At 42.6% G+C, this 15,218-nt stretch overlaps 1 protein-coding gene across 4 annotated transcripts in view; it reads left to right on the top strand.

Annotated features, from left to right (window-relative positions):
- The window catches only part of ARHGEF3 (Rho guanine nucleotide exchange factor 3), a 320,037-nt gene that overhangs the window by 245,217 nt on the left and 59,602 nt on the right, over positions 1-15,218 (top strand). The window contains exon 1 of one of the 4 annotated variants that reach the window (XM_028517990.2): positions 4,451-4,701. The exons of the other annotated variants lie outside the window; for them this stretch is intronic. Coding sequence (XP_028373791.1) covers positions 4,606-4,701 — 96 coding nt within the window. The 5' untranslated portion in view covers positions 4,451-4,605. Of the gene's footprint in view, positions 1-4,450; positions 4,702-15,218 lie in introns of those variants that run through there. 4 annotated transcript variants of the gene reach the window in all.

Raw genomic sequence — 15,218 nt, 5'->3', positions numbered from 1 at the left:
AGGAAAAGGCTATCCAGACATTGCCAAATGTCACCTCGGGAGTTAAAATCATCCCCAGCTGAGAATCACTGCTGTAATGAACCAGAGCAAGAGAATGCACCTGCCTGTGGCATATCAGGGCAAGACAGATATTCATTCTCTTTTATCCCCCCAACATAATGTCTTGATTATTTTTGCATTATAGTTAATAATCCTCAGGATTAGCTCAGTCCTGGGAGAAAGGGGAAAATTCTGTCAAGTAACTGGTTTTTCAGACTTGTTTTAGAAAATGAAATCTTTAATAAGAGAATGCAAGAATGAGGCCTTCCCACTTCAGAATATCTAGGGATGTATTTTCATAAATCAGTCCTGGAGCCAGTAGACATATCCCCAGGCAGAGGGAGGTATGATTTTTAGATATCATCAGTGCTTCATTTGTGTCATTTTTACCTGTCTGACAGTAAACCATAGTCCCAGTCTCTCAGAATTCACTGCCAGAACTTCTCCAGGCTTTTAAATCCCCTCTCCCATCAAAATTGAAGTTGCAAATAGAAGAGGGAGCTGGGCCATTAACTGGGAATGTTGCCCAAATGGGAGAGGGGGAGGTGTTGGTACACATGTGTGTCCAACATGTATCTGCATGAGCATTTCAGACTAGCAGGGACAGAAGAGATAGCTCCAGCTGCCAAGGAAGCAGGCATGCATCTGAAGGCCAGGCTCTAGAGGATCAGCCAGTGTTACTTGAGCTTCTTCTGCAAATGCACACCTCCCTGCAGAGGTTGCAGTTCAACGGCCATGTTGTAAAGTCAACCATGTTCCTTGAGCAGGTGTGTATTACACACCTTCGTAGCATAGAGGTTCAGGAATGGGTGGAGAAGAGGAGGTAGAAAATATAGCTAATCGAGCACTTGATCTGGAGTAAACATTCTTACCTCTCTGATGAATGAATGAACAAATGAATGAATGAATGAGGCTTTAGTAAAAAGAAGAACACATAAATTCTAGTAGTAAGTATAATACTGACAGGACAAAACATTGTCCCATTGGCTGAGAAGATTGTCACAACTTCTCTAACTTCTGAAGTTTTCACCACATGCTGGGCCTGTTCTGCTCACAGTCATGCAGTGGATTTGAGGAATTGACTGTGGTCTTCTAGCCATGCCTGACTCTCTGCTCATCTAAAAGGAGGTAATAATCGGTGGTGGGCTTCTGTGTGACGACCCACCACTCCACCAGCAGCACAAATGAGCCCCGCTCCACCCAGGCAAGAACACAGGCCCTGCTCTTGGCAACGGTCCTGGAAATGCAGAACAGACTTCTTTATTTCAGTCTCCAGGCTTCTGGCTAGCAGGGAACACTTCCCGGCTGTGAAGCGTTTTATAGGATTATAACGCGTTGTGCCGAAGGCAAGTTCTGAAAGCCACTTTGTGCTCTTGCTTTGAGTGAAGCTGACTGTTAGGGCAGTGTTGTTCCTAAGCTCGTAAACACACACACCACAGGATGGGGAATGTGGGCTCCTGGGGCCTGCTCAGCTAGGCAGCATTGCAGAGTTGGGCCAGTTTCCATCTACTGTGACACCAGCCTCAGGGATGTGCTTGAGAACCCTTCTGTAGAACAGCCTGCTTTCTGACAAAGTCTTTGGTTACAGACACCCCTGGTTGGAATCCTAGGAAGATTGCCCAACCCCAAATCTAGAGGCAGCAAATCACATACTGGAAAGGTTCCGAAGTCAGGATAAGGTGGAAATGGCATGGAATCAAAAACACTCTTGAAAATCCTTTAACTGTCTTAAGGAAAGGGCCACATACGTGGTTTGTGTATACCCAAAATTGCCAGCTTCAATTTACAGGACTTACTGTACAAAAAAAAAAAAATGAGTGTGTTAAACACCAAAGTTCTATTCATGGTGGAGACATCATGCTATGAGAAGCTTGGAAGCATCGGACCTCATGAGGAAACTCCTGATTCCCACCTTTCGCACTCATTGGGGGCTTATGTTTGTTTTGTTTTGTTTGCAGCACTATTTCCATTGTTAATGGTCATTAGCTATAAATCAATATCTCTTCTCTCTGCACCCCTCCCAGCATGTATGGTAGAAAAGATGTAACTTTGCACATATGTTGTGTGGCCGTGTATACTGATTGGTTTTTCTGGATCCAAATCTTTTAAGGAGGGGCAAATAAAAATGTTTAAAAGAAAGTGAATATGGAAGGATTCTCATCAACCAACATGACTATTCTTTGCTCCACAATAGCTGTACTTAAATTTGAGGTTAAAGTACCCTCCCTTCTTTAGGGTTAGTTTATTCCTACACTGGACCTACAGTGTGTCAGACTTCCTGCTTGGCCCTGAGGATCCTGTAGTGAGTAGTCTAGTCCTAGGGCTGTTATAGTTTCCTGGGGTCACTCTTTTCTTCACCAAGTGCTGGAACCATACCTCCCAACTGGAGGACAAGGGCCAGCAAGCTCTACCAGGGATCAAAGCCCATCCCTGAAGGTATGCTGCTGGCAGAATCCTCTAGATGGGATGGTGGGCCAGTGAGAGCCAGAAGATCAAGGAGAATGAGGAGAAGCTGCAGGTGCTTCAGCTCATATTCTTGGCAACAAGGGGAGCCTTAAGTGAGGAATCTCACTGCCTCCTGGCCCTGCTTTGACTGCAGATGTAACTAGGGGCTGCTTTGGTTGGGTGCCCTTAGAGATGGGGTTCCCTTCACTCCCCCCACCAAGCTTGTGGGGAACACCTGGATAAGCACCCCATTGGCACAGCTCAGGCTAAAAGGACAAAGTTGGGTTCAGGAACACAGGTAGGAGAAATCAGTGGTCCTGAGGCATTCTTTTCCCATCCCAAACCTCTTCTTCCACCACGTTCTTAGCACTACTTTACAGTCCATATCTGAGAGAGAAAACTCAGGAACTCTTTTCAGTTTCAGTTGGAACCCACTCATTCAGAAGCCTGCCTCCTTCACATTTGCGGCAGTAGTGAGGCTGGCAAAACTAGGCCAGATTCTCCCTGCTTCTGAAGGCAGCTTGTCTACACTAAGTGGGTAGGGAAGTGGGTGAATTTAGTGCCAGGGTGTGGGTTTGGTACCCAAGATGAAGGAGTCTGTATCATGAGGTTTCCAGTCTGAAAGGTAGGAACTGCCGCATTCTGGCTTCAGTTGGAAGCAGAGAACACTAAAACAGGGACTAGATATTTCCATTCCCACTACCTCTTGCACAAGGAAGAAGTCGAGACAAAAGACATCATCTCCCCAAACCACCACCCATTGTGGCCATGACTTTGATAAGGAAGGGGGAAAAATTCAACAGTGCAGTCTATAAAATAACTTTTGAGGTAATGATCATTTTAATATTTAAAAACTAATTTCTAATTTCCCAAGTAACACATGGATGAATTTTCTTGTGAAAAAAAAATTTAAGAACATTAGCTATAAATGTAAAGTCTCCTTTGTCTGTTATCTTTAATCTGTTAATGCCAGATACCCTCTGGCACTGATTGCCCTCCCTCAGCCCCAAGAGCTCATAATACGATTTTGCTGTGGATCCTTCTGGTTGGTTTTCAATGGTATTTACCTACATGTCTGCTTCTATAGAAAAGATAAGGTATGCTTTTGTAGATGCATTTTTAACACAAATGGGATTACACTGTGCTTACTCTGTAATTATTTTTTAACTGAACCTCATACATTAGAGATCTTTCCACTTTAAACCCATATACCCATCTTTTTTTTTTTTTTTTTACTGATGTTGAATAGTGTTCCATAATGAAGAGAGTTTATTTAAATATTCCCTATTGATGGATATTAGTCATTTTCAGTTGCGGTTTCCTTTTTACTGCCCAGATAGGGCTGCAACAAATGATCAGTAATTGCCCATTGGGCATTTGCAATGTGTCTTTCCCAGTAAGGTGAGGTGGAGCCGGTCATTGATTGCCCTGAGCTGCAGGCAGCCTCTTATCAGCCTCTTCATATCTGAGGAAAGGGCTTAGCGGAACTCTTGGAAGTAGTGGAAATGCTTTGTGTCCCGATTGTGGAGGCAGTCACGAGTGTTTACATTTGTCAACACTCAACTAACTGTACTCTTAAAATGGGCGCATTTTACTGCTTGTAGATTCTATTCTAATGGCGTTCATTTAAAAATGTGTATGAGGGAAGACTAGCTAGGAGTGAGGCACGGTGGGCTTTCGCAATGCTGGCTTCCCCCGCCGCCCCCGCCGCCCCCGCATGTTTCCCTTCACCCGGCTCTTTCCCCCGCCTCCTCTCTTCCGCTGCTTCTTCCACCCTGCGGATTGCCGGGGTCCAGCGCAGCTGCCCCAGGGCCCGGAGGCTGGCGACAGCACCTCTCCGCCCTCAACCGCCTGAGGGGTTTCAGCAAGGCGGCACCTGGGCGCTCCCGAGACGCGTCTCCCGCCCTCGCCCCCGCCTCAGGTGGGCGTGCCCGACCGTGGCTCCGCCCCCTTCTGTTCCGAGCGCCCGGGCTGGGTACCTTCAGGCTAGAAGCCGACTGTCAGTCTTCAGGTCGCGCCGCTGCAGCCCGCGCCGTGGAGCTGGGGTCCCCTTTTGCCTGGGAGTTTTGTGGTCGAATCGGGTCAGCAGTGACATCCCAAAGGGCAGGCCCGGCAGCCGCCATGGTGGCCAAGGATTACCCCTTCTACCTCACAGGCAAGAGGGCGAACTGCAGCCTGGAGGTATCCCCCGCCAGCAGTCCGGCCAAGGACGCCGAGGTAGGGACCTCCACCTGGACTTTGCCGGTCCGTCCGTCTCCTCTCCCTATGTTACTGTTTCTCTTTCCACCTCTCACTCGGTGTGCTCTCTCTGTCTCTGTCTCTCTCTCTCTCTCTCACACGCGCACACAGACACACACACACACCCCGTCTCCCAGTCTCCATCTCTCACTCTCTGTCTCCCTTCCTACCCTCTTTTGTGCATCAAGGGTGAACCATCTTCTCTCTGTCCCTGCCCCTCTTCCTCTTAGCCAGAGAGCAGCAGCCTCTTGCCCCTGCACTCCCCGCGCCCCACTTTGCATCCTGCAAGGCTCTCAGACTGTCAGTCTTCCGTGTTGACACTGTAGAGGGATCTTCTGTATCAGCAGCCTCAGTCAGCAGGAAAGAGCTACCCTTTAAGTGTCCCTTTCCTCTTTCCTGGGTTAGGGGAGCAGGGGCTGGTTCTTGGGGACCCTTCAGGAGATACATCACCTGTTAGACTTGACCTTGCAACTAGCTGTTTGGCAACAAAGGTATGGCACTTCTGCTCATCACCCGAGGCCAGTGGGGTCATTCTGCGAGGGGTCTGTAGGTGAAATAATAATTTGAGTGCCTCCCACATTGATCCTGAAAATGAATTAAACTCCTGGGACAAGTGCAAAGCTGTCTTGGAACATTAAAAATATTTCTCTTTCTGGGAACTTTCCTGTGCATTGAGGGTGATGTGAGGGAGTCCTCCTGGCTTGTGTTTAGTTAGCTTTTCCTCCTGTGTTATATATTGCTGCCAAAGAGCTCATGGCCTTAAAGGTTGGGTTCAGCTGGAGGAGAAAGTGTCCCTCTATTTTTTTTTAGGATTTAAGCAATACGATTACTTTCACTGCAGCTTTGCTGTGGTCAGACTACAATGGAACCCACAGGACCTAGCTCATCATTGTTGTTCATGTGTGTGTCCAGGAGATCACCACTCTCCCCAGCCATGGCCTGGGGAAAGTACCTGTCCTTGCCACAGAATTCTTCAGGATTCTGCCCACCCGGGCACCCTTGGGTCTGCTTAGCTGTGTGGGTTCACTGAATTATGTATATTTTGGAAGGACAATATGAAAGATTCATTGCCTCTAACAAGAACTGCTCCAAGCTAACAAAATTCCAGTCTCCAGTTGTAATCAGCTTTCTGTAAACTGAGCACAACCCCATATCCCAACTCAGCTGTATATCTTCACAAAGAGTTTTTGTTCCCAGCAGCTGTGGAAGTATTATGGCCCTAGTGGTGTTTGGAGTCTTAAGTTTTGACAGGACAGCACCTGCAAGGATTCAGGTTGTTCAGGCTTGGAATGGATATAAAGGTTTTTCGATGGGAACTTCATAGTTTAATGAATGTGGGAGCAGTGAAGCTAGTGCCAAAATCCTTTTGGAGGGAAGTAAAGCATAACCCAGTTTAATTAATAAATTGAATTGGGTTAAAGAAAATAATAGTGAAAATAGCTCTGGGCTTTGACTAGTACTTTCTTGCTCTCACTTAGTCCTGTGTTTTTGAGTAGTTTGGTGAAAGACTTTAAGTAAAACTCATCTGCTTAGTTCTTTCATATTCTTATACTACTTCAAATATAAATATATCTGTGTATCACAGGTGTGATGAAAGAAATATATCACCAAATGTTAAATATTAATTTTCTTCATGCTAGCTGGGTCCAGATTATATAATGTAACATTTTCATTTTATGAAGATGTTCTGGTGTGGAAGTAAGGATGGGGGAGGAACTACTTATTTTGAAACTGGTGTATTTTGGGGGGGTACCGCCATTGAGGATGTTTTTGTGTTTAAATCTAAGTAGAGGCATCTCTTATGCTGTATACACCTTGAGACAGAGGTGTCCAGTCCAGTATGTTTCCCAGCTTCATTGATTTGGCTTATCATTTCCTGACAATGACGATAGACCAAGTTGGAAAGAGAAACCTAAGTGAGTTCAGGGGCTAGTTTTCTGGTTTTCATTATCAGTACACAAGATAGCACTTCTCCATAGGCAGTTAACTAAAATATATTTTCTACCAGCAGGTGTCACCAGTATTTGTGTTTAAAAACCAGCATACCCTAGTCGGCTTTTGAAAACATGATTATATAGTTGTTTATAAAGTAGATATTGACTGTCAGTTCCTATGAAAAGTAATTTTTTAAGATTAATTATTTTCTTTGCAGAAAGAATGTGGTTATAATAAAAAGAAAACCTGTCCAATCTAAAATCCTTTTTGGCCTACAAAGGCAATTACAGCAAAGTACTTGTGTTTAAAAGGAACAATTAGTGGCTTTTCCTTCTGCATTTGCTATCTGGAGGACAGTGGGCACAGAGCTGTGTGGGCAAGTGCCTTCTAGTGTTTGTTTTTGTCATTGCAATCAGCATGCTAGGGAAGGCCACTTAGGGAAAGGCCTTCCCTAAGGGGTGGGTGTCATTGATGTGCTTTTGATACAATACTTTTGAGTAAAAATGTCCAACAATAAGCATTCTCTTAAAAGCAAATCATTAACAAAATTTCTACTCAAGATTTAAGTGCTTTGTAATTTTTAAATTTCAATGATTATTTCCAGTGCAAGAAAAGATATTATTTTGAAATTTTATATTCCTTAAAATATTGACTTTAAACAAAAATACTCTATATGGATTATGATATAAATATAATGCTGCTTCTTAATCCAGTATTTTTTATGACATGGGTGTATGAGTTGGCTTGCAAATGTTCAATTTTAATACCAATAACCAGCTAGATCCTTCCAGCTCTAATCATTAACTGTGAAATCTAAGGAGCTTAGTACATGGCTCTAGACTTTCACAGGGAAATGTGGCATCATGTGAGCATCACTAAGCTTATTTCTTCTGATTACTGATGCAGCTTTGCTCAATTTATCTCTGTTTTTATATTCATTGGGTGCTTTCTTCTCATGCCAGGAGGGACTGGTCCTTTTAGCATCTTAGATACTCTGAACACCTGATCAAGTCACTAAAAGGAAAGCTGTTAGTGCTCACAAATTACACCGATTGTGAGTTAAAATCACTGTTTCCCCATGGTAAGGTTTTCCCTTAAAGAAAAAAGGCTCAATTGAGTAGATATGCTGGCCAAGGATGCTGGAGCCTGGTGTAAGGTCTTAAGTGTTTAGGGTCCATTTCATTTTTTAATGAAAATGCAAAGAGGTATTTCTGTTGTTTTCTTTCTGAGACTATATATGACAATTTGATAGCTTACTTTGGGTTTTAAGATTCACTATCTCAGATATTGGTCAGGATTAAACTGGATTTAATTAGTGGTTATTTTATAGTTATTGTCTTTGTCTCTTTGTCTTTTATATATTCTGATTTTTGACTCAGCCAGTAGCCTTGTGTGGCCTTTGGAATGACACCTATCGAGAAATGATGGAGCTCTGGTCCTTCTCCAATACCACATCTAGTGTCTCACTTGAGACCCAACCATGTTGCAAGGTTAATATAAAGCACATATTATTCTCTCTATGAATAAAGACACTGAGGGGAGGTGACTTGCAGAAAATCAACATCTGAACTAAGATCCAATGCCAGGTTCCCTGATGGATTTAGTCCAGTGTTTAATACCTGTGTACCTAGTGGCATCTGAGGGTATTTATCTCTGTGAAGAAAAAAAAGTGGAAGAAGGGATGTAAAACTTAATAGACATGTAAAATGCTCACAAATATTTTCTTTTAAATGTATAATCTTGAGTACTGTATGTAACTGAGAAGGTACCTTTAAGCTTTAGTTCTAAAGAGCAAAGTGAACTCTATCCCTCTGCCGTAATTTATGCCCCAGTCCACACGTGTATTTGAAAATTGTATGCACCTGGGACTGTATTCCTTGCATGCCAGCTGGAGAGCTAAAAGGGTCAGCTGGTTTCCAGTAACTTACACATTTCTTGGAATCTATATCAAATAGTGTTGAACTGACAGTATGTGCAACCAACTGCATAGAAATAGTTCCAAGGAATTATTGCATTTAGAATCGTGGGATTTCTTCAAACAACTAAATAAATAGACTCCGTGAGTCATGTAACTTCACATCTTGCTGGGTGAAGAGCCACATGGAGTTACCTGGGTAAAGGCCATACCTTGCTGATAGGATCTGGTTATGGTCATCCAGACACTATTCTGAGTCTTGTTTAGGTGGAAAAATATCTTGGGGGCTTGGGCCTCCAGGATGCACAGGAGCTAGAAATAGGTTTATTAGAAGAAAATATGCTCCTCTAATAAACCTATTACTTTACACACGTACATTTGAGGTGGCTCAGGGCATCGACTCTGGAATAAGACTACCTGAGTTCTGATGCCACCTCTACCACCTGCTAATGGTATGGACCTGGACAAGTTACTGTGCCTCTCTAAGCCCCTGTTTCCTCAGTGGAAAACTACAGATAAATAGTTCTGTCTCCTACAACTATAGTGGGGATCAGTGAGGTAACTCATGTACAGTGCCTAGCACAATGCTTGACACATAGTAGGTGCCCAATAAATATCATCAAGACCTCTGCATCTGAAAAAGATTCCTAAAACAATTTTAAGAATCATGATCACCACCTTGTTTTCCTGGTGCTGCTTTAAGCACAGCAGTACATTAGGGGGCCTCACTGTAGGTTTTCTAATCATCCTCGCATCAATTCTCTGAGATTGGTATTAATATAATGGCCCCCTTTTGTAGAAGAAACTTAGGCTCAGAGCTTGGTAAGTGGCCTTTCCAGGATGGCTGAGCTATTAAGTAGGTGGAGGAGCCAATACTTACACCCTAGTCTGACCCTGAAGTCTGTACTTTCCCAACCACATCACGTTGCCTCTAAAGGACTAAATCACTGGTCTTCTTACCACATAACATATGAAGGATGAACCCTCCCACTGGAGCAAATTGCCTCACGGTTAGAGGCCAGTTTGTCCTTGGTGACTGGGTGAGACTTCACCATTAGTCAATGCTTCTGGCTGGGACCCACAGGAGTGAGGTTTGCAAGCCTCTGTTGGGGAGGGTTTCGGTAACTTCCGTTTTCTGTTTCTCAAGAGCAAGGAGCTGGTCTTTGGCAGAATTCTGTGTGCTCAGCTCTGTGGAGGTGACACAGTTAGTTCTGCAATTAGTCATTTTGCTTATCTACAGTAACCGCCAGCCTTCCAAGTAAACCAATAACTGGAAGGCCCTGAGTGCCATCTGGGTTTTTGTAAATTGTGTCATTTTCTCAAGACACTCTGTGAGCGCCTATAAAACCCTGGACCAGTGCCACTGTTTTCATAACAATTGAATGAGAAGAAATTACTGATTGTATCCTAATTTCACAGAGCCTTGTGCACATGTAACTGTTATTAATGGTGTGTGTGTACCTGGAAAAGCAACTTCATTTGTAATATATGCATGCAGTTGCCTTCCATAATTTGTCAGCACTGCTAAGAGATGCAGGTCACACACAAAATGGGGAAATTGCTGCAATTGTATTACCATTTATTCTTGTTGCATTGGCTGGTACACCATCAGGAGTAAAGGGCAGTGGTTTCTGATACCTTCCATTTTTTATGAATTGACACAAGTTATTAGCTTTGAAGAAACTGTCACAAACTAATCAAGAATGGCTTCTGATCCTTTGGCTAGAATAGGACTGGGTCTAGAAACATCTTCTATGTTTGGGTCACTGTGTCCTTTTGCGAGAAGGCAGCTCAATTATTACTAAAGATCAGTTAATTGAAGCTGAACCAGAAACCTTATGGTAAACTCACTGGATGTTTTTTTCTTTCTGGCTCTTAAGATGAGGAGGAAAGGAATAACAAAACAGGCTTTTTTTCCGGAGATTTATGAAACAAGCAAACAAAACTAGCCTCCAGGAAATGACCTAGGGTCATTGTGTTAGAGGACCTCAGAGTAGGAAAGGCCTGTTGAGAATATGGAGCCCAGTTTTCCTCCACTGCTGGATCCGTTCAATCTTAAACACCTGCAGGGACAGAGAGCTCATTACCTCTAAGGCTGTACGTTCTGTCTTTGTTCAGTGTGGATCATGAGAAAATTTCTTCTTAGTTATATTGTTGCTTTCTGGAGCTGAATATTACATAGTAATGCTTTCTCATGGGTTATACTCTTAAATATCTGAACACCGTTGTCTCTCCCTCCCCATCAACTCTGCATGCACACGCAGTCTTTCTCCCTCCTCCCCTCCCTCTTTCTCTTTCTCGCTCTCCTGTCTCTCCTCTCCCTCTTCCTCTTCCCCTAGGTGCTTGTCTTTTCCTGGCTAGATTCCTGGTTCCTCTAACACAGGGGTGTCAAACTCATTTTCATCGGGGGCCACATCAGCCTCGTGGTTGCCTTCAAAAGGCCAAATGTAATTTTAGGACGGTATAAATGTAACTCCCTCTTAACTGTTAAGGAGCTCGGCACTGATCGGCACTGCTGCTGGGTAGAAACAAGATGCCAGGCAGGATGAAACAAGGTGGAAGGCCGGATTCGGCCTGCTGGCCTTGTGTTTGCCACCTGTGCTCTAACATTTCCAAATGGAACATACTATCCAACCTCTTTTTCTTCCTTGCTTATTTCTACTGGACATCTCCAGTGTGCCTGGAATTCTTGTGTATTGATCAGCCCAAAGACACTGTACGGTAGTGTTATCAGCAATAAGGTTTTTTTTTTATGCTTAAAATGCTTCCTTACACAAGAGAAGTAGGCTAGCACATTGAAAAGATTTTTGAAATAAAGATAACAGATGAAAGATTAATATATTGGTTACATAAATAATTTATACAGATGTAAAAGAACACTCCAAGATGTCCCATGACAAATGTGCAGTTCACACACAGGAACTACCAAAATGGCATTATTTAAAATGTTCACTCTAACAGCTATTATAGAAATGAAAAAGGCAAATAATAATAAAATGCTATTTCATGATTAATTGATGTCATAAATATTTTAAAGAGATGATAAAACCCAATGCTGGGGGTGTTGCAAGGAAATAGCACACTTCTGTGTGGAATGAGGGAACTTGTCAGTGCATATTAAAAAACAAAAAAAGTTCAAATCTTTGGACACAGCATTCCATTTCTGGTGGGAGGGGGAGCTTTTTGTACAATGTAATTCATAAGGACATCATTTGCAATGATGCTCACGTTTTATGTTTGTTTATTTTATAGGTTTCAAAGCACTTATTTTTTTGCCTCACCTGGGTATACTTATTCTCATTTTAAAGAGGCTAGAAAAAAATGAATAAATTGGAAATAAAGGGGAGGCTACTAACAGTCAAAGAGGTTTAGTGGTTTTCCCAGGATTACACAGCTGGCAATGGCAGAGCTAACACTTGAAGTCCAGTTGTCTGATTCCAGTCCAGCATCCTTTCCTACTTATTTATACCAGCCAGAAAAGCCAACAACCTCTCTGACCTATAATGAAGGAATGGCTCCATGTACCAAGGCCTCTGGCACAAGAGTCAGAGGCATCATTTTAGCCATCACACACTAGCAAACAGGTCTACCTGGAAAAAATGAAGAGGAACAAAATTGAGCTAATTATACACATGGTGCAACCAATTTAAATATACATGTATGAACATGAGATGTAGAGAAGTGGGAGAGGGGATATTTCAATCAGAGTACACCCCTTCCTTTCTGATTGTGCTAAGTTTTCATCCATAGAAATGCCACCCAGTGTTCAAACAGTGGTCGGTTATTATCACATGCATTATCTCCTTTGAACCTTACACTAGCTGAGGGAGCTGAGCAAGGCAAAGTCTGTCCCCTTTGCTGTCAACTGAAGAAACAGATTCAGAGAGATAGGAGGCAGGTGCAAAATGTTGGTCTCTCCTTGCCCAGCCTTAACTTCTTGGCATGCTCCAATGTTGGCTTAAGCCACTCATGTTTCTGAGTGGGGTCAGTTGTAAACAGCACTGTTTTGGGGATGTTCAAAGTGAACCCCATTAAACATATCCAAAACACCAAACACAGTGGTCTTGCCTTGGAGCCAGTGGACAGATGGGCCCTTCCGCTGGCCTACGCTCCAGCAGATCCAACTACAAGGTCTTCATATTTGATGTAAAAATCCCTGTTAGAGTTAACAAAAAGCCCACAAAGAATGGCTAGACCCAAACTTCATACCTGTACATGACATCCCTTAAAACGATGTCTTACTGAGCTCTGCAGATCTAATTTGCAGCAGAGGTGATATTTAAATGATAAGGAAAAACAAAACATTTCCCTGAGGGTACTGTTTCCCTAGATATCACTAGAAGTTTGCAACCTGACTCAATTAAATAAAACTGAGATCCTGTGTTAGGACCTCGAAAAAATAAAGTGAAATGTTTAGCAGGTGCCACAAATTGTGAAAGAAGCCACAGAAGGGAAAAGGGAACAATGGCCAAGGGGGCTAAGTGATAAGACATCCCTTTGTGTGCTTTTTGGCCCTGACACAAGGCCAGTGCAAGCTCTCTGCTCAAGTGTGTTATCTTACATTGAAGTGTTAACCTTTCATAATCCACACTTGACACAGGCAGGTCAAGAAAAACCCCAAGCAAAAACAGAGAGGTTTATTAAAGCCCAGTGGTGAAAACTGTTCTTATTTTTCACTTCACACTGGTGGGGAGGGAGTGTGGGTGGCTAATCAATATCCTGTTAGGTTTTGGCAGTTTGGTTCATTTTCACACAATGTCAGCCATCCTCTTTGCTGGTTGGTGATTGCTTTGAGTGCTTCTGGGTGTGGCCTTGCAGGAGGGTCTGAAACTGCTGTGAAGAAGGAAATAGACTGGAGAAGAAAGAATTAATGCTAGCTTAAGTGTCAACCACAGACACGGTGAAGAGTCACCTCCTTCCGCCTCAACTGTTTGATGGTGCCTTATGGGAGAGCTTTGAAGGAGGGAGCAGCATTAAAGACACCTGGTTTTCTCCTGTTATCTCTGAATGCTTTATGTCCAGCCTTCAAGGCTAGGCAAGTGAGCTTTTGTTCTGTCTCAATATGGAATGAGGGGAGCTCACTTTGGAGGAGTCTTAAATGATCATCTGAGTTTCTTTTGCAGCATATATTTCTAAGCTGATTCTTACAAGAGTTTCCCTACTAGCTGGGGACAGGGCACAAGTAGGCTCAGCTTCTTGGAACCTCAGAGTCTTTGTTTCTGGAATGACTCAACTGGGTTAGATAATCATTTCCCAGAAGGTGGGTTGCACACCACTTGTGATAGCTCAGGTGATACTGGACAAGGTGATACAGAGATAAGACACAAAATAATTTTTAATTACTTTTCCAAGTTTCTACCAATCCTTTCTGATTATGTCAAGGAGAAACTCTCAGTTTGCAGCTAGTATATCTTTACTTATTTTTATTATATGTTTATATTTTCTTGTTTTAAAAAGATTTTATTTATTTACTTATTTTAGAGAAAGGGGAAGAGGGGAAGAAACAAAGGGAGAGAAACATCAATGTGAGAGAGAGACAGGAATCGGTTGTCTCTCCTACACAAACAACCTTTCACTTCTCTGAAGACACTCAACCAACTAAGCCACACTGGTCAGAGCAACAGGTGTATCGTTAACAACTCTCTATCTCTTGCTAATTTTCCTTTTAACAAAGTGCAGGCTCAGGGTCTGAAGCTTCAGGCAGGCAGGAGTACCTAAGAAGAATTTAACAATAGGGTTCATTTTTAAAAGTTAGTTTCTATTTATGGCAAGAGATAGTGATTTTCCATTTAAGGCAGTGATATTGTTTATTTTTACAAGTTTACTTAAGTAAAATATAAGTAATCTAAGAAAACATTAAGTATATAATAGCTAAGGTTATATGTACATTTTGCCAAAAATTGTCATGATGGTACCAACAGTTTAGAAACAGTGTCTTAGGAGTGTTCTGAGGTCATTCTAGATTAAGAACTCTGCAGCAATAAGTTCCCAAGTTTGGGCACAGCCACTTAGAAACTAAACTTGAAATTCGGACTTTGATCATATATATGACTGAGATTCACATATTAGAGATTTTTCATTTTAAAAAAACCATTTATTTGTTTTTAGAGAGGGGGGAAGGGAAGGAGAAAGAGAGGGGAAAAAACATTGATGTGAGAGAGAAACATCAATAGGTTGCCTCTCTTAACGCGCCCCAAGTGGGGACAGAACCTGCAAGCCAGGCATGTGCCCTGACTGGGAATCTAACCACTGACCTTTTGTTTTGCTGGACAACACCCAACCAAGTGAGCCATGCCAGTTAAAGCTAAAGATTTTTAAATAGATAAAAACTGGCCATAAAGTGTTGTAGAAAATTATTCTGGACTAAATGTTGGTCAATTAAAAAAATAAAACTGGATTTCTGTTCTAAAAACAAAAGTCTTTTTCTTTTCAAAGCTTCGAAGGTAGTTGCAAAGTTCCAGCTGAAATCATTTAACTGCCTTCTTTCTTTTGCCCTTTACCCTTAGGGAAGGATTGCGCAAGACTGCATTTTAACTTGGGGCAGACATAGAGTGTAGTGGTTAGGAACTTAGATTTGAGGGTCAGACTGAGCTGCGTTTGAATCCCAGTTTGGCCACTTGTGAGCCAAGACACCTTGGACCAGTGA

Source organism: Phyllostomus discolor, chromosome 7 (genome assembly GCF_004126475.2).
Source record: "Phyllostomus discolor isolate MPI-MPIP mPhyDis1 chromosome 7, mPhyDis1.pri.v3, whole genome shotgun sequence".
Lineage (NCBI taxonomy): Eukaryota > Metazoa > Chordata > Mammalia > Chiroptera > Phyllostomidae > Phyllostomus > Phyllostomus discolor.
Note: the sequence above shows the minus strand (reverse complement) of the source record. Positions and strands in the feature narration are given on the sequence as shown.